General features: G+C 35.1%; 1 protein-coding gene across 4 annotated transcripts in view; it reads left to right on the forward strand.

Annotated features, from left to right (window-relative positions):
* The window catches only part of LOC103566226 (uncharacterized), a 396,238-nt gene that overhangs the window by 327,425 nt on the left and 46,118 nt on the right, over window positions 1-22,695 (forward strand). For all 4 annotated transcript variants that reach the window (XM_070603400.1, XM_070603403.1, XM_070603401.1 and 1 more), the window contains 3 exons: window positions 749-870; window positions 1,504-2,996; window positions 9,005-9,094. In XM_070603400.1, the coding sequence (XP_070459501.1) occupies window positions 749-870; window positions 1,504-2,996; window positions 9,005-9,094 (1,705 nt within the window). The remainder of the gene's footprint in view (window positions 1-748; window positions 871-1,503; window positions 2,997-9,004; window positions 9,095-22,695) is intronic.

Genomic DNA, 22,695 nt, shown 5'->3' on the forward strand with positions numbered 1-22,695 from the left:
TAGTTTTTTTTCTCAATATAGTGGAATATGTAGCTGCCTAAGTTCTTTGGGAAAGAGTAGAAACATTATCTGTATAGTTCCTCAGGAGGCCAGGTATCCTGATAAATCAAATACATGAAAAGCCATTACTTACCAGTTTATGAAGACAGATATTATTTGATTAAGTGTGAATTATGTCTAGTTGAATAAAATTTGCTTGTATCCCTCACCCTTTACTTTTTGTCTTGACTTTCAAATAATGAAAACTAGTGACAGAGCAATCATGATAAAAAAGTCATTATTATGATTTGAGAGTAGGAGTCAAAGAAGTTCTGAGGATTTGCACTCTTTAGATCAATGTTTAGAAGCACATGAAAATTATTTGCTATCTACCTCCCCTAGGATGTGGAATTTTCAATATTTATCATGTTTGCTGGCCGTATAAATCAACATTACCTTTCTCTTTATCTGTTAATCATTTACACTGTATAAGTCTTTACCAGTTTCCACAGTGAGTTTTTCTCTTAGACATTATTTCATTTGAGCCTCACAGTTATCTGCTGAGACAGGAGATTTCAAATATTTTATTATAATCAATTCTAGAGTATAGAACTGCCATAAACTCATGGAGTATTTTTTCTTATATTGTACCTAAATGACATGTTACGGTATAAGTCTATTAATTTTTCTCAGGTTTTATTGAAGATGGAACAATCTCTTCATAAATTATAAAATTATAACTTCGTATATGATTTGTTTTGTTTTACAGCCAATAACTACAACTAGTTCATCAAGTGAACCTATGTTTCCCCTTCAAGATGTGTCCCTTCAAAATGAAATAGTACCTTACATATTTGAAGATTTTTCTCCAAAAATGCCTAATACTCCAAGGTAAGCCTCACTGATAATCAGGTCTGCATACATACAATCTCAACTTGGAGTAGAATATAGAAATAATTTACTTTATTTTCCACTACATTTTTTTTGAGGAAGATTAGCTGCCAATCCTCCTCTTTTTGCTGAGGAAGACTGGCCCTGAGCTAACATCCATGCCCATCTTCCTCTACTTTCTATGTGGGACGTCTACCACAGCATGGCTTGCCAAGCGGTGCCATGTTCGCACCCAGGATCCGAACTGGCAAACCCCAGGCTGCCAAAGCGGAACGTGTGCACTTAACTGCTGTGCCACCTAGCCGGCCCCTCCACTACATTTTTAACATGATATTCAATTCCCAAAATAATGATGCATTGATTGGATATGGACAAGAAAATAGTACTATTTTCAAGTGTGTTGGAAAGCAGTTAATGTGAGGGTGAATGCAAGTGAATGTAAAATCTACCTACACTGATAGTCTTCCAATTTGTTCACAAGAAGGTTAATGGCGTCTCATGCATTCTATAGCCTGATAGATAGAAATATGTATTCTGTAATATTTTCCTATAGAGAAGTTTTCAGCAGAAAAATAATGTATTTGCTGACGTTCGATGAGTAATTTTAAAAGTACTGTTTGTCTTTTCTTTAAGTAATGAAGGAGCAATTATGATGCCACGTGATGAAGAAAACAAATTTGAAACAGAAGTTTCTGATACAAAAGGTTCTGAAACTTCAGCTGGTTCTTTGGACTATAAAAGTCTCCGAGACCTAACAATAATTGAAAGTGACACCCCTCTGCCGGACTGTGGCTCTGAGAAATGTGTGATTGATTCTGACTCTGATAGAGGCATTGGTTTGGACTCTGACTCAGAAGAACACTCAAAAGACTCTGACTCAATATTATGGGGAATGGACTCAGACTCAGAAAAACATTTCATGGACGCAGACTCTGTGAAACACCTACTAGAAGCAGAAAAATACCAGATGGCTTCAGACTCTGAGGAAGACCTTATGGAGTCAGAGCAACACCTAGTGGGAGTTGAACAATGCTGGGTGGACTTTGACGCTCTGAAATACTGGATGGACTCAGACTCAGAAAAATGCTTGGAAGACTCTGACTCTGAAAAATATGTGGTGGACTCTGACAATGAAAGACCTGCGATAGACTCAGATTCAGAAAAATACCCTATGGCTTGTGCATCTGTGAAACATGTGCTGAAGGCAGAAAAATGTCAAATGGCCTTAGATTCTGTAAAACGCCTGATGGAATCTGAAAAAAGATTGATGGAGACTGAACAACACCAGATGCTCTCTGTTTCAGATGTGGTGGACACCGACATGGAAAGGGATGGAGTGGGCTCAGCTTCTCTGCCTGGTGCACATTTGATGGGAGAAGAAAAACACCAGAAAAAGACTATATCTAAGAGATATATGATGGACTCTGACTCCGAAACATGTATGATGGACTCAGAAAGATATGGGTTAGCCTCAGCAGCTGTGAAATGTCTCATGGATGCTAAAACATCCCAATTGAGCACTGACACTGAGAGGCGCTGGATAGATTTTTTGTCTGAAAGACACACAACAGACTTAGATCCTGAAAGCCTGGGGATAGCCTCTGATTCTGTGAAACACATGATGAAGACTGAAAGGGTCTCTGACTTGGAAAAATTCTGGATAGGACTCAGGTGTGCATCTGAAAGATTCTGGACTGAGCCTGAAAGACAACAGTTGGACTTTGACTATGGAAAATGCTGTGATAGCTCTAGAATATATCAACATAGGTCTGTAAGACTTCAGGGTAGCTCTGGAAGATGTCAGGATGACCGTCAAAGACATTGGGATAACTTAGAAAGACATCAAATAGACTCTGATTCTGAAAAACATCAGGCAAATTCTGATAATGAAAGATATCAAAATGAGTTTGAAAGTGAAAGACACATGATGGAGATGAAGAGGAAACAGTGTCTGATCCAATCTGAAAATCAGAGACTTCAAATAGATGAAAAGAAGGAAAGATATCTCACAGAGTCTGACAGTGAAAAAGAGCACAGGATTGTGTCTGAAAATAAAAGACACCAACTGGACTCAGAAAGTGAAGCACAACGTCTTGGTGCTCGCAGAAAGGAAAATCGTCCTCAGGGTAAGCTTAAATGTGTCTGGCTTTTGAAATCAGCTTGTTTATAAATTTAATAACATGATGATACTTCCAAAATGACAGTAGCTTTTTCTTAAATCTACATTTTGAAATTTACTTGTGCAAAGCTGTTAGCAATAGTTGTTTAATTTCTATCAGAATGCCTCCCTTTTAACAAATGATATTAGCAATTTACCTTTTCACACTCTCATTTTTGTGGTTGTTTTTAATTGAGGTAACATTGGTTTATAATATTATATTAGCTTTCAGGTGGACAATATTATAATTCAACATATGTATATATCACAGCATGCTCATCACCAAAAGTGTAGTTTCCATCTGTCACCATATAACTGACCACCTTTACCCATTTTGCCTTCCTCCCACCCTCCTTCCCTTCTGGTAACCACCAATCTTTTGTCTGCTTCTACGAGTTTGTTTTTGTTTTTTTTTTTTGATTGTTTTATTTTATATCCCACATATAAGGAAAATCTTATGGTATTTGTCTTTCTCTGTCTGACTTATTTCACTTAGCATATTACCCTCAAGGTCCATCGATGTTGTTGCAAATAGCAAAATTTCATCTTTTTTATGGCTGAGTAGTATTCCATCCTATATATGTACTGCATCTTTATGCATTCATCCAACAATGCCACTTTGGTTTTTTCTATATCTTGGCTTTTGTAAATAATACTTCAGTGAACATAGGGATCCATATATCTGTTTGAATTAGTGTTTTCATATTCTTTGGATAAATACCCAAAAGTGGAATAGCTGGATCATATGATAGTTCTACTCTTATTTTTTTTTGAGAAATCTCTATACTGTTTTCCATAATGGCTGCACCAATTTACATTCTCACCAACAGTGTATGAGGTTTCCCTTTTCTTCATATCCTCTCCAACACTTAATATTTCTTGTCTTCTTCATAATAGCTGTGCTAGCGGGCATGAGATGATATCTCATTGTGGTTTTGCTTTGCATTTCCCTAATAATTAGTGATGTTGAACATCTTTTCATTTTCCTACTGCCATCTGTATGTCTTCTTTGGAAAAATATCTATCCAGAGTCTCTGCCCAATTTTTAATTGGGTTGTTTGGTTTTTTGTTTTTGAATTGTATGAGTTCTTTATATATTTTGAATATTTAACCCCTTATCAAATACATGATTTGAAATTATCTTCTCTCATTTGATAGGTTGTCTTATTCATTTCTTGATGGTTTCCTTTACTGTGCAGACACTTTTTAGTTTGACGTAGTCCCATTTGTTTATTTTTACTTTTGTTTCCTTTGCCTGAGAAGACATCCAAGAAGATATTTCTAAGACCGATGTCAAAGAGCATACTGCCTATATTTTCTTCTAGGAGTTTTATGGTTTCAGGTCTTACATTTCAGTGTTTAATCCATTTTGAGTTAATTTTTCTGTATGGTATAAGATAGTGGTCTACTTTCATTCTTTTGCATGTGGCTGTCCAGTTTTCCTAACACCATTTATTAAAGAGACTTTCCTTTCTCCATCGTATGTTCTTGGCTTCTTTGTCATAAATTAATTGTCCATATATGTGTGGGTTTATTTCTGGGCTCTCAATTCTGTTCCATTGATCTGTCTGCCTATTTTTCTGGCAATACCACACTGTTTTGATTACTACAGCTTTGTAGTATAATTTGATATCAGGGAGTGTGATGTTTCTGGCTTTGTTCATTTTTCTCAGGATTACTTTGACTATTCAGAGTCTTTAGTAGTTCCATACAAATTTTAGGATTTTATTTTGTTTTATTTCTGTGAAAAATGCCATTGGGATTTTGATAGCAATTGCATTGAATCTGTAGATTCTTTTAGGTAATATAGACATTTTAACAATGTTAATTCTTCTAATCCTTGAGCATAGAATATCTTTCTATTTCTGTCAGTTTTCTTCAATTTCTTTAAGTAATATCTTAAAGTTTTCAGTGTACAGGTCTTCCACCTCCTTGGTTAAATTTATTTCTAGGTATTTTATTCTTTTTGTTGCGATAATAAATGGGATTGTTTTCTTAATTTCTATTTCTGATAGTTCATTTTAATGTATAGAAACATAACAGATTTTTGTATATTTTTGTCCTCTGAAACTTTACTGTATTAATTTATTATTTCTAATAGTTTTTTGGTGATATCTTTAGGATTTTCTATATGTAAAATCATGTCCATAAATAGTGACACTTTTACCTCTTCCTTTCTAATTTGGACACCTTTTATTCCTTTTGCTTGCCTAAATTCTCTGGCTAGAGCTTCCAGTACTCTGTTGAATAAAAGTGGTGAGAGTGGGCATACTTGTCTTGTTATTGATCTTAGAGGAAAAGCTTTCAGTTCTCATGGTTGACTATGATGTTAGCTGTGGGTTTGTCATGTATGGCTTTTACTATGTTCACATACTTTCCTTCTGTACTTATTTTATTGAAAGTTTTAATAAAAACTGGATGTTGAATCTTCTCAAATGCTTTTTCTGCATCTATTGATATAACATTTATATCCTTTAGTTTGTTCATGTGGTGTATCATGTTGATTGATTTGTAGATGTTGAACCATCCTTGCATGCCTGGAACAAATACTGCTTATCATAATGTATGATCTTTTTAATGTATTTTTGTATTTGCTTTGCTAATATCTTGTTGAGAATTTTTACTTCTGTGTTCATCAGAGGTATTGGCCTATAATTTTATTTTTTTGTTGTTGTCCTTGTCTGATTTTGGTATCAGAGAAACGTTGGTTTTATAAAATGAGTTAGGGAGTCTTCCTTCCTCTTCAATGTTTTGGAAGGATTTGAGAATGATAGGTATTAAATCTTCTTTGAATGTTTGGTAGAATTTGCCAGTGAAGCCATCTGGTCCAGGACTTTCATTTTGTGAGAGGTTTTGATTACTATTTCAATCCTTAGTAGTGATCAGTCTATTCAAATTTTCTATTACTTCATAGTTCAGTCTTGGAAGGTTGTATGATTTTTAAGAATTTATCAGTTTCTTATAGATTTTCTAATTTGTTGGTGTATAGCCATTTGTAGTAGTCTTTTATGATCCCTTGTATTTCTATGGTATATTTTGTAACCCCTCTTTCATTTTTTATTTTACTTATGTGAGCCCTCTTTTTTTCTGAGTGAGTATAGCTAAAGCTTTGTCAATTTTCTTATGTTTTCAAAAAGCTGGCTCTTAGTTTCATGGATCTTTACTACCATCTTTTTAGTCTATATTTCATTTATTTCCACTCTGATTTTTATTATTTCCTTCCTTTTACTGACTTTAGGCTTCATTTGTTCTTGTTGTTTTAGTTCTTTAGATGTAAGTTTATATTGTTTGAGATTTTTTCTTGTTTCTTGAGGCTTATATTGCTATAAACTTCCCCTTAGTACTGCTTTTGCTGCATCCCATAGATTTTGGTATGTCGTATTGTCATTTTGATTTGTCTCCATGTATTTTTTAACTTTTTTCCATTGATTTCTTAATTGACCAAATAGTTGCTTAGTAGCATGTTGTGTAATCTTCACATATTTGTGATTTTACCAGTTTGTTGTTGTTGTTGATTTCTAATTTCAGACAGTTGTGGTTGGAAATGATGCTTGATATGATTTCAGTCTTCTTAAATTTATTGAGACTTGTTTTGTGTCCCAACATATGGTCTATTCTTGAGCGTGTTCCATGTGCATTTGAGAAGAATCTGTATTCTGATGCTTTTGGATGGAATGTTCTGTACATATCTAAGTCCATCTGAGCTAATGTTTTATTTAAAGCCAATGTTTCCTTGTTGACTTTCTGTCTGGATGATCTATCCATTAACATGTGGGATGTTAAAGTCCCCTACTATTATTGTATTGCGGCCAATTTTTCCCTTTAAGTCTGTTAATAGTTGCTTTATATACTTTGGTGCTCCTATGGTAGTTGCATATATATTAATAAATGTTATGTCTTTTTGATGGATTGCCTTTTTATCATTATATAAGGTCCATCTTTGTCTTTTGTTACCTTTTTGGCTTGAAGTCTATTTTATCTGATATAAATATGGGAACACTTGCTTTCTTTTTGCTACCATTTGCTTGAAGTGTCACCTTCTACCTCTTCGCTTGGAGGCTTTGTTTGTCTTTAGAGCTGAGATAAGTCTCCCCAAGGTAGCATATAATTGGGTCTTGTTTTTCAATCCATCCAGCCACCTCTGTGCCTTTTGATTGGTGAGTTCAATCCATTTACATTTAGGGTGATGATTGATATATGAGGACTTAGTCATTTGTAATTAGTAATTTAGTAATTTATTAATTTGTGAATTATTATTAATATAAAACACACATTGATATGTGCTCAATCCACAGGTGGAATCTCTTCTAAACATAAAACCAAAATTTTGCTAGCTGTTTTCACCAATCTTCAGCTGTTACATGTTGGAAATGCAAACTGATAGGCTAAATGTGAATTTAAAAATCTTAGAAATAAAATTTAAGGCTATGGGCATAGAAAAAATTGCTCCTTTTGCTAGTCATCTCATGTTCATTCCCAAATGAGCAATACGCTCCTCTTAAAGTCAACTTACAGCATGTCAGTCCCTTCTCTATGCCATCTTATAATAGAGAGATGGAAGGAAAAGCAGTTTTACTGAATCTCCCAGGCTCAGAATTAAGTCTCTTTGTTCCTGTGACTATGGACCCTAAATGATAACAGTTTTTTTTAAACAAATGAATAGTTGATTGCAAAACACCTTAATTTTTATTTTATCTTTTTAAAAAATGCCTTTCCTGAGAACAGTCCAGAGGTCATTGGTATTATTAACTCATACTCTCAACTTCTATGTCTGTAAGTCATGATTTTTAGAATTTATGTTGTGCTTTAAAATTTTACACCAAGTACTATCATTTTTGGGATCAGTGAATTGCAATCTCCATTCTGTCTGACACGAACACATATCCATATCCTCTCACCCCCATATGCCACCATGGCCTATTGTTAGCCTTTTTTTCATTTTAAATTGTGGTTAAATGTACAGAACATAAAATTTGCTATCCTAACCATTTTAAGTGTACAGTTCAGTAGTGTTAAGTACATTCACATTGTTGTGCAACCAATCTCCAGAACTCTTTTCATCTTGCAAAACTAAAGTGTATACCCATTAAACAATAATTTCCCATTCCCCCAGTCCATGGCAACTACCATTGTAATTTCTGTCTCCATGATTTTGACTACTCTAAGTACTCATGCAAGTATTTATCTCATGTACAGTATTTGTCTTTTTGTGCCTTATTTCTTTCAATTAGCATACTATCCTTGAGGTTCATCTATATTGTTTCATGTGTCAGAATTTCCTTTCTTTTTAAGGCTAAATAATATTTCATTGTATGGATATACCACAATTTGTTTATCCATTCATCTATCAATAGACATTTGGGTAACTTCCACCTTTTGGCTATCATTAATAATGCCATTATGAACATGAGTGTAGAAATATCTCTTCAAGATCCTGCTTTCAATTCTTTTCAAAAAATAGAATTGTTGTATCATATGGTAATTCTATTTTTAATCTTTTGAGGAACTGCCATACTGTTTTCTATAATGGATGTACCATTTTAGATTCCTACTGACAGTGCAAAAGCGTTCCAATTTCTCCACATCCTCACCAACACTTGTTATTTTTTGCATTTTTGATAGTAGTCATCCTGATGGGTGCTTGTTTGACAATTTTATACCCAATATTTCATTTATTGGGATAAGAACTGGCTACAAAAATTTTTGGAGATGGTTAACTGATCATCTACTGAATTTTTATATGGGGCAATATATCAGCAGTATGTAGTGAAATATTTTTAACTTAGTTTTCAGTATTGCTTTAGTAAACTTCATGAAAATTGAGAAGAGCATCACCATTACTAATATATTTGAAGAAAAATAGTATTATCAGAAACATTTTTTGAGTACAGAATCATGCAATATAAATTTTTCCTTTATACAATATTATTTTATTAGGAATTGGAAAATAATGGAGTCTATTTAATATGTTTACAGGTTTTTGGAGGCCTGTTTTCCTGTCACCTGCACTTGGCCAAGGAAAGGAAACTGCAGAACAACACTCTGTGCAACAAATTGATAACAAAGGTGAATATATTCAAAACAAATTGCCTAAGAATTTTATATAGTCTTTGTCAGTTATTTAGAATAATTTAAGCCAGGGCTTGTATCAGAGATCCCCAAGACAATATCCAATTACAATGAGTCTCTAGGAGGATTCACTGGACTCAGCATACAGAGTACTCAAGGCTATGATTTACTATAGTGAGAGGATACAAAATAAAATTAGTAAACGGAAAAGGCACTTGGAGTAATTCTAGCAGAAACTAGGTACAAGGTTTCAAGAGTCCTTTCCCAGTGGAATCACACAAGTCATTTAATTCATCCACTAACAAGTTATGACAACAAGTATGGCATGTTGTCTACCAGGGAAGCTCATAAGATTCTCAGTGCCCAGGGTGTTTTTGTAAAACAGCTTTATTGAGATATAATTCACCCATTAAACTATACAATTCAATGGTTTTAAGTATATTCACGGATATGTGCAGCCATCACAACAGTAACTTTTGGAACACTTTTATCACCGTAAAAGGTAGCCCTGTATTCTATAGTTATCATCTGCCTACCTCTTCCATTCTCCCTAGTCCTAAGAAACTACTAACCTACTTTCTGTATCCATAATTTCCCTATCCTGGATATTTCATATGAATGGAATCATAAAATACATGGCCTTTTGTAACTGCATTCATTCAATTAGTATAATGCTTTCAAGGTTAATCCATATTGTAGCATGTATCAGCACTTCATTCTTTTTATAATCGAATAATATTCCATTGTATGGATATATTGTGTTTTATTTGTATATTTGTCAGTTGATGAACATAAGAGTTGATTACAACTTTTGGCTGTTATAAATAGTAGTGCTATATTTGTGTACTTAGACAATTATTTTCATTTCTCGGGTATATACCTAGGAGTGGAATTGCTGGGTGACATGGTTACTCCATGTTTTATCACTTAAGGAACTTACAGCCTGTTTTCCAAAGTGACTACATAGTTTTACATTCTCATCAAAAGTGTATGAGGATTCCTATTTCTCCACCTTCTCATCAACACTTGTCATTAGCTGACTTTTTTATTTTAGCCATCCCAGTGGGTGTGAAATGGTATTTCCTTGATGGCTATGATTTATATTTACCCAATGACTAACAATGTTAAGTATCTTTTTATGTGCTCTTTGACCATTGTATATCTTCCTTGAATAAATGTCTATTCAGATCTTATTTTATATTTTTATTTTTTATTATTGAATTGTAAGAGTCCTTTATACATTCTGAATACATGTTTCTTATCAGATATATGATTTTCAAATATTTTATCCCATGCTGTGGGTTGTCTTTGCATTTTCTTGATGGTGTCTTTTGAAGCACAATGTTTTTTAATTTTGATGAAGTCCAAATTATCTATTTTTTTCCTTTTGTTGCTCATAATGTGAGTGTCATATCTAAAAATGATTTTCCAAATCCAAGATTGTGAATATTTGTGTGTATTTTTTTTCTAAGAATTTTGTAGTTTTAGTTTTAACATTTAGTTGTTTGATCCATTTTGAGTTGTTTTTTGTGTATGATGTGATGTGAGGGAACAATCCATTCTTTTCTATGTGGCTATCCAGTTGACCCAGTACCTCTTGTTGAAAAGACTATTCTTTCCCCATGGGATGGTTTGGGTAGCCTTGTCAAAGTAAGTTGACCAGAGACCTGTGGTTTTATTTCTGGATCTCAGTTCTATTCTGTTTATCTATTTGCCTGTCTTTGTGCAAGACCACATTGTCTTAATTACTATTGCTTTGCAGTAAGTTTTGAAATCTGAAAGTATAAGTACTCCTACTTTGTTCTTTTTCAAAACTGTTTTGGCTATTTCAGTTCCATTGCAATTCCATATGAATTTTAGGATTAGCTTGTCAATTCATACAAAGGAGTCAACTGAGATTCTGATAGAGAATGCACTGAATTTGTAGATCGATTTGTAATGTATTGCCATCTCAACAATATTAAGTCTTCTGATCCATGAATATGGAATGCTTTTCCATTAATTTAGACCTTTTTAAATTTCTTTCAACAATGTTTTGTTGTTCTCAGAGTATGATTTTTGAACTTCTTTTTTAAAATTTATTGCAAAGTATTTCATTTTGCTTTTGCTATTGCAAATGGGTTTTTTCATAATTTCATTTTTAGATTCTTTATTGCAAGTGTATAGAAATACAATTTATTTTTGAATATTGATCTTGTATCTTAAAGTTTAATGAACTCATTTATTAGTATTGATAGTTTTTAGTAGAGTATTTTTATCATGAAAGAGTGTAGGGTTTTGTCAAATGTGTTTTCTGCATGTATTTATATGATTATGTGATTTTTAAAATTCTGTTGATATATTACATTAATTGATTTTTTCATATTAAAATTGATTTTGCATCCCTAGGATACATCCCAGTTGGTCATGATGTGTAATCCTCTTATAACATGCTGCTGGATTCTGTTTTCTATTATTTTTTAAGGACTTTTACATCTATATTCATAAGAAATATTGGTCTGTAGCTTTCTTTTATTATGATGTATTTATCTGGCTTTCTTAGGGTAATTCTGGTCTCACAGGATGTTAGGAAGTGATCTTTTCTCTTCTATCTTGTGGAAGAGTTTGAGAAGGACTGGTGTTAATTCTTGTTTAAATGTTGGTTGAATTCACCAGTGAAATCATCTGGTCCAGTGCTTTTCTTTGTTGGGAGGTTTCTGATTACTCTCAATCCGTTCAATATGTTTATTCAAAATTCAGAATTTTTACTTTGCCTTCAGCCGGTTTTGGTACAGTATGTGTTTCAAGGAATTTTTCCTTTTCATCTAAGTTATCTAATTTGTTAGCATACAATTGTTCATAGTATTCTCCTATAATTCTTTTTATTTCTGTAATGTCTTCAGTGATGTTCCACTTTCATTTCCGTTGTTAGTAGTTTCAGTCTTCTCTTTTTTACTTAGTCTAGCTAAAGACTTGCCAATTTTGTGATCTTTTCAAAGAAGTAGCTTTTGGTTTTATTGATTCTCTCTACTGATTTTCTATTCTCTATGTCATTTATCTCGACTCTAATCTGTATTACTTCCTTCTAGCTTTGGATTTAACTTGCTCTTCTTTTTCTAGTTCTTTAATGTGTAAAACTAGGTTATTGATTTGGAACCTTTCTTTCTAAATGATGTAAGTATTAACCGTTATAAATTTCCATCTGGTCACTGTTTTTACTGGATTCCATATCTTTGAGTATGTTGTGTTTTCATCTTCTTGCATCTCGAAGTATTTTCTAATTTCCTTTGGAGTTTGTCTTTAACTTCATTGTTTTTTTAAGAGTATGTTGTTAAATTTCTACAGATTTGTAAATTTTCCGGTTTTCCTTCTTTTATTGATTTCTAGTTTCATTCTGTTATAGTTTGAGAAAATAGTTTGTATTATTTTATTCTGTTAAATTTATTGAGTTTTTTTTATGGCATAGCGTATAATCTATCCTGGAGAATTTTCCAGGTGCACCTGAGTATAATGTACGTTCTTTCGTTGTTAGGTGGAATATTTTATCAATGTCTATTAGATATAATTGGTTTCTAATGTTGTTCAAGTTTTCTTTTTTTCTTGTTAATCTTCTGCCTAATTGTTCTACTCATTACTGAATACGGAGTACTGAAGTCTCCAAATATTATTGATATGTTTTCTACTTCTTCCTCGATTTCTGTCAGTTTTTCCTTCATGTATTTTGGTACTCTGTTATTAAGTACATATACATTTATAATTGTAATATCTCCCTCATGGGTTGACAGTTTATCACTATAAAATGTCACTCCTTATCTTTAGGAAAGATTTTGTCTTAAGTCCTTTTTTCTGATATTAGTATAGGCACTTCAGCTTTCTATGGTTGCTGTTTGCATGATACATATTTTCCATTCTTTACCTTTCAAACTATTTGTATTTTAGAATCTTAAGTGACTCCTCCAGGCAGCATATATATATACCTTTGCCTTTTTATTGGGTTGTTTAATCCAATCACATTTAATATTACTATTATTATAGTAGAATTTATGTATGCCATTGTATTTTTCATTTTCCATGTGTCTTTTGTCTTTTTTGTTCTTCTATTCCTCCTTTACTGATTTCCTTTGCTTTAAGTAATATTTTCTAATGAAGCATTTAATTTTTTGTCAAGATTTTCTCACTGTTTTTTTTTGTTTATTTCTTTAGTGGTTGCCCTAAGGCTTACCATGTACATCTTATCAAGATCTCTTTTGGATTCATGCTAACTTACTTCCAGTGAGATATAGAAATGTTACTACTGTATTTCTCTATTCTCTTTTCCCTTTTTATATAGTTTTAATGTTATACATATGATATGTATTCATGTTAAAAACCTATCAATACATTGTTATGATTAATACTCTATACAATTTTATGTCTTTAAAGAATCTGAGAGAAGAAAGGAGATCAAGGATATATTTACAGCTATTACTATATTAATTTTCTTATTTATCATTTCTGATTCTCTTCGTTTGTTCTTCTGGATTTGAGTTATCATCAGGAGTAATTTCCTTAGCTGAATTCAACTTTGCTCTGACATACCTGTTTGTTTCTCCTGTTATTGGCAAATATATTACATTTCTATATGTTGTAGCTCTACAATACATTACATACATATTTTATAAAATTGATTTTTAAATCAGTTAACAGTAGAAAGAAAAATTATGCATTTATACTCCCTTTTATAATTGCATACCTACCTTTACTGGTGGTGTTTGTTTTTACGTGTGGATTGAAGTTACCTTCTGGAGTCACTTACTTTCTGCCTGAAAAACTCCCTTTACATTTCTTGAGGGGAATGGTCAATTCTCTCAGTTTTTGTTTATGTGGGAATGTCTTTGTTTCCCCTTAATTTTTTAAAGATAGCTTTGCTGGATATAGGATCCTTGGTTGCCATTATTTTCTTTGAGCACTTTAAATATGTTATCTCACTCACTTCCGGACTTCATTGTTTCTGCTGAGAAGTCAGCAATTAATCTAATTGGGTTCCCTGGTACAGAATAAGTTGTTTTCTCTTGCTGCTTTCAAGATTTTCTCCATGTCTTTGATATTTGTCATGTTTACTATGCTGTGTCCATTTATGAATTTCCTTGTGTTTATTCTGCTTACATGAGCTTTTTGCATGTGTAAGTTAGTGTTTTCCAATAAACTTGTTGGGTTTTTAACTATTATTTCTTCAAATATTTTTCTTCACCTTTCTCTTTCTTCTCTCTTTCTAGTACTCCCAAGTATTCATGTGCTTAATGGTGTCCCACAGTTCTCTGAGGCTTTGTTTATTTTTTTCATTATTTATCCTCTTTATTCTTCAGATTACATAATTCTTGTTGATCTATCTTCAAGTTTGCTAATTCTTTGTTCAGCTAGTTAAAACCTTCTGTTGAGACCTTCTAGTGAATTTTTTCACTTAGAGTACTTTTAAATTCCAGAATTTCCATTTTGTTCTTTTGTATAATTTCTTTCCCTTTAGTCATATTCTCTTTGTGATATGACATTGTCATCATACTTTCCTTTACTTCTTTAAATATGGTTTCTATCAATGAAAACAATCCATAATCAATCTATAAATGAAAATTTGGGAGAGTTTCTTCTGAGCTAAAATGTGAGGACCATGGCCTGGGGCCTTTCTTCCTGAAGGAAGAAAGGGCACCAAAGAAGTGAGGTGTACAGAGTGGTTATATACTCCCAAACAGGATGTTTCACATATGATTGAAATGTCCCTCCCACAATAGTCACAAGATTGCCCTGTCAGCACAGCGCTTGATGGACACAGCACATAGTGGGTCTGCTATCTCGGAGGGCATAGCAGGAGGCAAGTCTATTTTCTAGAGCTGGGTGGTCACAGGTGAGTGCAGCAATCAGTTCCTAGCCTAAGGAAAGATGCTTAATCCTTAAGGAAATGCCAACATTGGGAGGGAGAGGGAAGTTGCACCTTTATTTCAAGGGCCTTTGTTCTTGCCATAGAGAATATCTAAAGCAGATATACAATGCATGCTCAATGGCTATGGACAGGCCCTTTTGGAAAGACAAGGTCAGGCTGAATTAGGTTTACACCAAATGGCTTCCACATATACTCCAATATATCCTATTGCTTGCCATTTTTATTTGTCATTTCCTTTGGTTTTTTAAATGGCTACTTTGAAGTCTTTTGCTGTTAAATCCAACATCTGGTTGATCTTAGAGACAGTTTCTGTTGCCCCTTTTTCTGTTTCTTGAATATGGGTCACACTTTTCTGTTTCTTTGTATACGTCACAAGTTTTTGTGGACAACTGGACATTTTAGTTAATATATTGTAGCAACTCTACACACTGTTCTCCCTACTCTGGAACTTATTGTTGTTACTTGCATGCTTATTTGTTTAGTAGTTGGCAGTATTATTTTTGCAAAGTCTGTTTTGCCCCCAACAGTTCCAAGCCTCCGATGTCACTGCAGGGGGGCACAGCTTTGGGTTGCCCACAGTCACTCTGATGATCGTAGTTTTTTTTCTTTTTTAAAGATTTTATTTTTTCCTTGGTCTCCCCTAAGCCCCCCAGTACATAGTTGTATATTCTTCTTTGTGGGTCCTTCTAGTTGTGGCATGTGGGACGCCACCTCAGCGTGGTTTGATGAGCAGTGCCATGTCCACGCCCAGGATTCGAACCAATGAAACACTGGGCCGCCTGCAGCGGAGCCTGTGAACTTAACCACTCAGCCACCGGGCCAGCCCGCTGATGAAGGTAGTTTTGACAGGGTTCTCTTTGTCTCTTTCTTAGCCACACCCAACTGTTAAGCTCCACTAATTGACTCTTGATTGCTCTATTGTTTTTAACAATGCCCTGGGGCATAAATTGCTCTATAGACTAATCCAATCAAATCTAGTCTTCTTTGGAGGACTACATCCTTAGTCAGTTAGGTCAGTGTTTGATATTTGCCTGAGCCTAAGAGTGCTCCTCCCAGCTGTCAGTTTCCCTAGTTCTCTCCTTAAACTAGCCCCATACAGTTTAACCTTTATCTTTATTGACTCTACCAGTCTCCTCTCAACTGCCATTCATCACAGCCTCTACTGTTTTTGAGTGTACTCTTAGTTTTGAACTTCTCCATGCTCTGTTGCAAATGAAGTCAGTTACTTTGGGAAGAGATTAAGAGCTATCTGTTTTATGGCATGCTTCTCTCCTCAGGTAAAATCTCTGAGACAAAGCTCTGGAGCTGGAGGTAAGGCCAGTGGTGCACATCTCTCTGAGTAGCACCCTTCTTTTAGGATTTAAGTGCTCAGTGGAGGTAGACAGTAGCCTCAGGTTTTCTTGGCATGCTTCTCCTGGCATGGAACCACTGCCTTATGAGCTGAGACAAAAACAAGTGGGGCCTCCAGTAATCTCAGCAACGCTACCCTCAAGATAGAACCTCTGTTCTATCTTGATAGAGCCTCTACCTCTTGACCACACTCTCCTGGACCTTAGCATGGTAACAGGTAGCTTGGAGCTGGATCAGAAATGCTGATCCTGCTCCTCTGGAGAAGAAAGCTCTCCTGCCAGGAGCTTGGAGGAAAAGTAGCCCTGTGTTCTTGGCTGCACTTGTCTGGAAAGGAGTTTCCATCTTGCTGTATTGGGAGAGGGGAGGGAGGGAGCACCCTTGTTTAAAATGCCACAAACTCTCTTTTCTTACTGAATTTTAGTGGATTTTCTTGAAGAGATGTTCCTTTACTTGTTGTATGCCCTTAAGGCTATTTCCAGAGATTTTAAATGTTTGATGTTTTAAAATAATTTTCACAAGTTTCACTAGAAAGTGGGTCCGTGAATCTCATCATGCTGTCACGCCAGAATTCAATATCCTCAGTGCCCAGGGATTATACAGGAAGATGGTCATGTGGGTACTCTCTGCCTAGCATGTACTAAAATTCCAGACCTTCAGGAAGAAAGCAGATGTTCACCATAAGCCACATTGTTTGTACAAACAGTTTAGGTACAGTGAACCACCCTTATACATTCTGAGAATATTGGGAATCCTACCCAAATTCAAATTCCTAGATGCCAGCCAAGGGCCAACTTTGCAAGCAGGGCTTTGTAAGTATAAGTATAACAGTCTCAGGACTTCTATGTTAACACTTTTATGCATAGTCTACCCCCTTAGCCCTTAGCCAGGGTGTCTTTATAGGAAAATTAGTAGTAGTAGGACCCCATACAGCAAGGTGGTATCAACCTGCAGTGTTAATACCACTTATGCCCTTTAAGGTTCCTTGATTTAGCCAGCTAAAACAAATTCCATTAATTGGAAAGATCTATCTTAGAAAGCCAGATTGCATCCTTCTTAAGTTTCTATATTAACATTTTTTATCAGTTCCAAGTTATTGCTGCCTAGTAAGTTGGAGCTGACTTGAAAACCTTGAAGAGCCAAGGAAGTGTCATAATAGGATACACATGCAAGAAGTACAATCCCCAAAGGCACACATTGAACCCTTGTTAAAACCCCCTAAATAGGACATAAATTAGTCAAGCAATACAGGTTAACAGGAATTTTACTGTGACCTCCCTCCACGGGGCCTTCCACCCTAGGATTTTCAGTTCAGTCCAAATTGGTTCTGTCCTTGGTTTCAGAAGGATTACCTCAAGGCAATCAGTTCAGAGCAGTTTTGCTTGTCCATGTCCCTAATTTATCCTCCTCAGGAGTGTGGATGACATCTAATGTGTTTTATGTGGAAAGTGCAGAAGCTAGGACCACCCCGTACTGTCTCATAATCAGCACTGTTAGGTGTGATCTTAGGCTCAGCAATAAGTTTGAATTAAGAGAGCTGACAGCAGCTTAGAAAGTCAGCACACAAAGTTCTCTTTTGAGAAGAAGAGAAAGCTGCCAGAAACAATTTTGATAAATAAAGATCATTAATGCTCCCTCCACCCATGCACCCATGCCTCTCCAGGTGTCAGAGTTTGTTTTTTTCTCCATTATTACTAAATCGGTGAGTCCCGTGCAGTAATATTTACATTTCATTTTTAACCATCCCCTACTTTCACCCAGACTTTTGTCTGGATGGGTTGCATGTGAAAGGTACAAAAGCAATTTTATAGCAAAATCTTTTTATACAACTTAAACAGGAAAACACATCATGTTCAGAAATCGGTCAGGACAAAACCTTTAATTTTCAAAATCAATGTACATAACTTCCCACCCTTTTCACTCTGATCATTTATCTGATAAGCAGCCTAGAAAAGATCAGTTCCCTTCTGGGGACAGCTGCTTTTAGCAAGCAAATTTATATATTAAGATGTGAGTACTAGGAGAAAGGTGAAGAAAGTAGAGTCAGGCTAAGTCCATTGTTGCAAACTACAACTAATCTGGAAGTCAACAACAAGTCAACAACAGTGATACATCCCTCAGAGGGAGTCCAGAGTCAAATCCATGAGGAGTGGGCAGAGAGGTCACATACCTTGTGGTGTGTCCTCCCCCAACATACAGTTTGGACAGGAGTCACAAATTAGGAATGCAATTAGTCTCTGTATCAGAAAAATAGATGTTATTAGCATTTTGATTTTTGATAAACTCATCAGACAACAAGCTCTTTTCTATGGGTGTTTGTATGTGACCCAGACTGTCCAGCCATCATCCATGATGCTTTCATAGTTTGTGGTCACAGAGAGGGATGTCCTAAGTCTGAAACAGTCTTAGAATCTGAATTCTGTTTATTGATTGGAGAGATTTCACCAGATTTCAGTTTGGCACAGCTAGTGTTGAGGCTAAAACAGCTTCACAGCAGACAGTATCAGATTTCAGTTGAGTCAAGTCCAGGCAATAAGGATCTGTGAACTCAGGATTCAAAAAAAAGCAGTGACTTTCTTTCAGCAACAGCAAAACCAAGACACCGTGCAGGGCCAGATAGCTGTCTTTCAAGTCCAAGTGATAAGCAAAGTTTTCCTAAGCCATTTTTATCTTGCCAGTGTTAGAGTTCAACTTGACCTGCTCAAAAATATGCTCATTAGGTCACAAAATTATCAGGCACTAAGAGTCAGACATCTGATGTTACAAGCATTCATTAGCAGTTGAAAGCTGCTTTTTAAAACTTCAACTCTATCTCCGTCTAGAGATCGCCTCTCTTTTTATGTTGTCTCACTTTTATCAAAGGCTTTAATAGGCAAAAATAATAGTAAAAATTGTCAGTTATGGGCACTTGTTTTGTTTGCAATACTCAAAGCATTTAAATTTCAAACTGCTCACCAGTGACAAAAAGCAAGGGAGTTGTATCCCAGTAACAACATTTATTTGTGACACTTTCTCTGATCAAGATGATTTATCTAGCATTTATGATATTACAAGCATTTAATATTTTATATCACTTTTATCATACATCCAGATATACTAGCCACAAATTTTTAAAAAAATTAAAAGCCCTTTTTCTCCTCATTGAAAGTTTACTTAAACCCCTAGTAGCAGATTTAGAATTTACAGGGTTAACATTACAGCTGCAGGGAGATATGTGCTGGAATGTAAGGGGAGGAGAGCTACTGAAATAACAGCAGCTAGGCTGAAGAACAGCCTGGAGTGTTACCACCTCCTTTTTTTTTTTTTCTGGTTTATCTAAAGCTTTACTGGAGCCATGGGAACTGATTTAAGCTTCTATTCCTCCCACTTGAAGGAGCTAGCAACATAAACTTTTTAACATTTTTGACCCATCCAAAGCTCACATTTGGGAATTTTGGGGCCCGTTTCACCTCTCACATGGAGGAAAGAACAAAAACCAAAGACATCGCCTGGGAGCCACTTTTTTTCCCCACTCTAGCCAGCATGACCAAAAGCAGCCAGGTGATCCAGCAAGCCAACTCTCCCAGGAATTTTTACATTCCATAGGTAAGTTTTACCTCTCAAAATAGATAATATCTCAGGTGCTATTTCATACTGTGGATGATTCTATAGCCACCCAAGCACCAAAGTTTTGTTATCCCTTGCCCTTTCATCTTTCCTTTTGCCAAAATTTTTTTTTCATATTTAAGTGACTCAGCATTATTTTGGTAAGTCCCACTCTGACATCAACTCTGTCAGAGATCCATAAGACAATCCCCAGGTTTTATGATTCTCTAGGAGAACTTATATGGCTCAGCTTACTCTTGCTCATGGCTATGATGCATTTGAGTGAAAAGGTACAAAGCAAAATTAGCAGAGGGCAAAAGTGCATAGGGCAAAGTCCAGAGGAAACCAGATGCAAGGTTCCAAGAGTTTTCTCCCAGTTGAATCACATAGGGTACATGTATTTCCTTCAACAACAAATTATGACCACATGTGTGAAATGTCTATCAGGGAAGCTTCTTAGAGATTCAGTGCCTAGGGTTTTTACTGGGAGCTAGTCATATAGGTCTCTGCCTAGCACATACCAAAATTCCAGACTCTCAGAAGGAAGGCAGGCGTTCAGCATAAACCATATTGTTTGTACAGACCGTTTAGGCATAGTGAGTCATTCCTATCAGTTCTGGGAATATTTGGAATCCTCCCCAAATCCAAGTTCCTAGATGCCACCCAAGGACCAACCTTGCAAGGAGGCTTTGTAAAGATAGCAGCCTCAGGCCTGCTATGTCATCTCTTTTCTGAGCACCTGTCTTGTATCTACAATTTTTATGCCCTTTGCTTTTAGGTATAAAAGTAAAGCTGAATAAAGAAAGAGACTAAATGGCTCACTTTCTTCTCCTCCCCCTCCAACTTAAACTGTTCTTCTTTCCTTCTAATATAAACTTTACCATCATATCTGAACTCACCCCATACCCTTTCTTTCCTCTCTCTGTCTCATACACGCACAATCATATAGTGTGCATACATGTTTCATTGATGTCAATGCAAAGGCACTAATGAAGAAGAGGGATGTAGAATGAATTGTGGAGCAAATTTCATGCATTAAGTGAAATAAAATTAGATCCTCCCTCCAAATAAATTCTGGACACCACTTTACCTCTTACATATGTCTTAATCACCCAACATCCTTACACCTAGACGTCTTATATGTGGCTGGAAAGAATTTCTAACTTGACATAAAGTTTATGGGAAATTAGATAGAACTGAATGAAAATAAAGTAAAATCTACACTTTGATTTCTTTACATTAGGAAACTGATGTATCACTAAACTTCAGGAGTTTAGGAAAATGCCAAAGTAAATATCTTTTTCTGAGAAAAGATTAACAGTATTATTAGAATTTTAGTTTCTTTGTTTCAGCATTCCTTTAGCTCTCCTTAGATTTATTTGATACACATTTAATATGCTTAATACTTATTTAAGGTGATCACAATTAAATCCAAACTGAATTGGTTAAATAAACTATAGTCTATCCATATAATGTACGAGTGTATATTCATAAAATTATAATGTAGAAATAGCGTTATTGAAATGAAGAGGCATTCACAATATACTGCTAAATGAGAAAAGTATGTACTAAACTATACACACTCAACAAATATTTCTTGAGCCCTTATTTGTGTCCATCACTGTTCTATGCTCTGAGGATACTGTAGTTACCAAAACAGAAAAAAACGATCCTTGTCTTAATATAGCTTAAATTCTGATGAAGAGAGACATTAAACATAATAAATATCAATAAATTACATAGTATAGTATAGTATCAGGTGATAAAGGCTATGAATAAAAAGAAAGCAGGGAAGAAAGACGGAGAGTGCCGGGGGAGGGTGGCAGTTTTGAATAGGGTGGTCAGGGAAAGCCTCAGTGAGAAGAAAACATTTGAGGAAATACTTAAAGAAGTGAAGAAGCTAACCATGCAGATATCTGGGAAAAGGGCACGCTAGGCCAAGGGAGCAGAAAATTCAAAGGCTAATGTGAGTAAATGAGGGGAGAATTTAAGAGATAAAATTAGTAAATTAATAGATTCAGATCATGTAGGAATTTGTGTGCTTTCACAAGGTGTTTGTCTTTTACTCTGAGATGTGAACAACTGGCAGGGGTATGACATAAGTTCACTTATGTTTTAATAGAACCATCCTGGATCATTTTTGAGAATAGACTATAAGGAGACAAGACGAGCCCAAGATAGACTATTTAGAAGGCCATTTCAATGATCCAGGTGAGAAACGATGAGGGCTTCTACCAAACTGATAGCAGTGGAGATGGTGAGAAATGGTTAGATTGGCCATATATTTTTTAAAGTTAGAGGCAGTAAGATTTCCTGAGATTTGGATGTAGGGTATAATAAAAGAGAAGACTCAGGATAATATCAAGAGTTTGGTCCAGTCAACAAAAGAATATTTGCCATTTATTGTGATAGGAAAAACTGTAAAAAACAAGTTTAATGTCAGGGGATAGGGGAAGAAACTAGAAGTTCAGATTTGGTTATGTTAATATTGAGATATAAATTAAACAGCCAAGAAGAAGTATCAATTAGGCAGTGGTACATACAACTCTGAAATACAGGAAAGCAGTCTTGGCTGTAAAAAATACATTTAAGAGATTAGATACATAGATAATTGATAAATTGACTGATATATAGATATCTTTGAATGATATCATCAAAGGGTTTATTGTAGAAGAGAAGAATTCCAAGGACTGATTTCTGGAGCAATCCAAGGATAAGATATTAGGGAGATGAAGAAGAACCAGCAATGGAGACTTAAAAGGAGTAGCCAATG

Source organism: Equus przewalskii, chromosome X (genome assembly GCF_037783145.1).
Source record: "Equus przewalskii isolate Varuska chromosome X, EquPr2, whole genome shotgun sequence".
Lineage (NCBI taxonomy): Eukaryota > Metazoa > Chordata > Mammalia > Perissodactyla > Equidae > Equus > Equus przewalskii.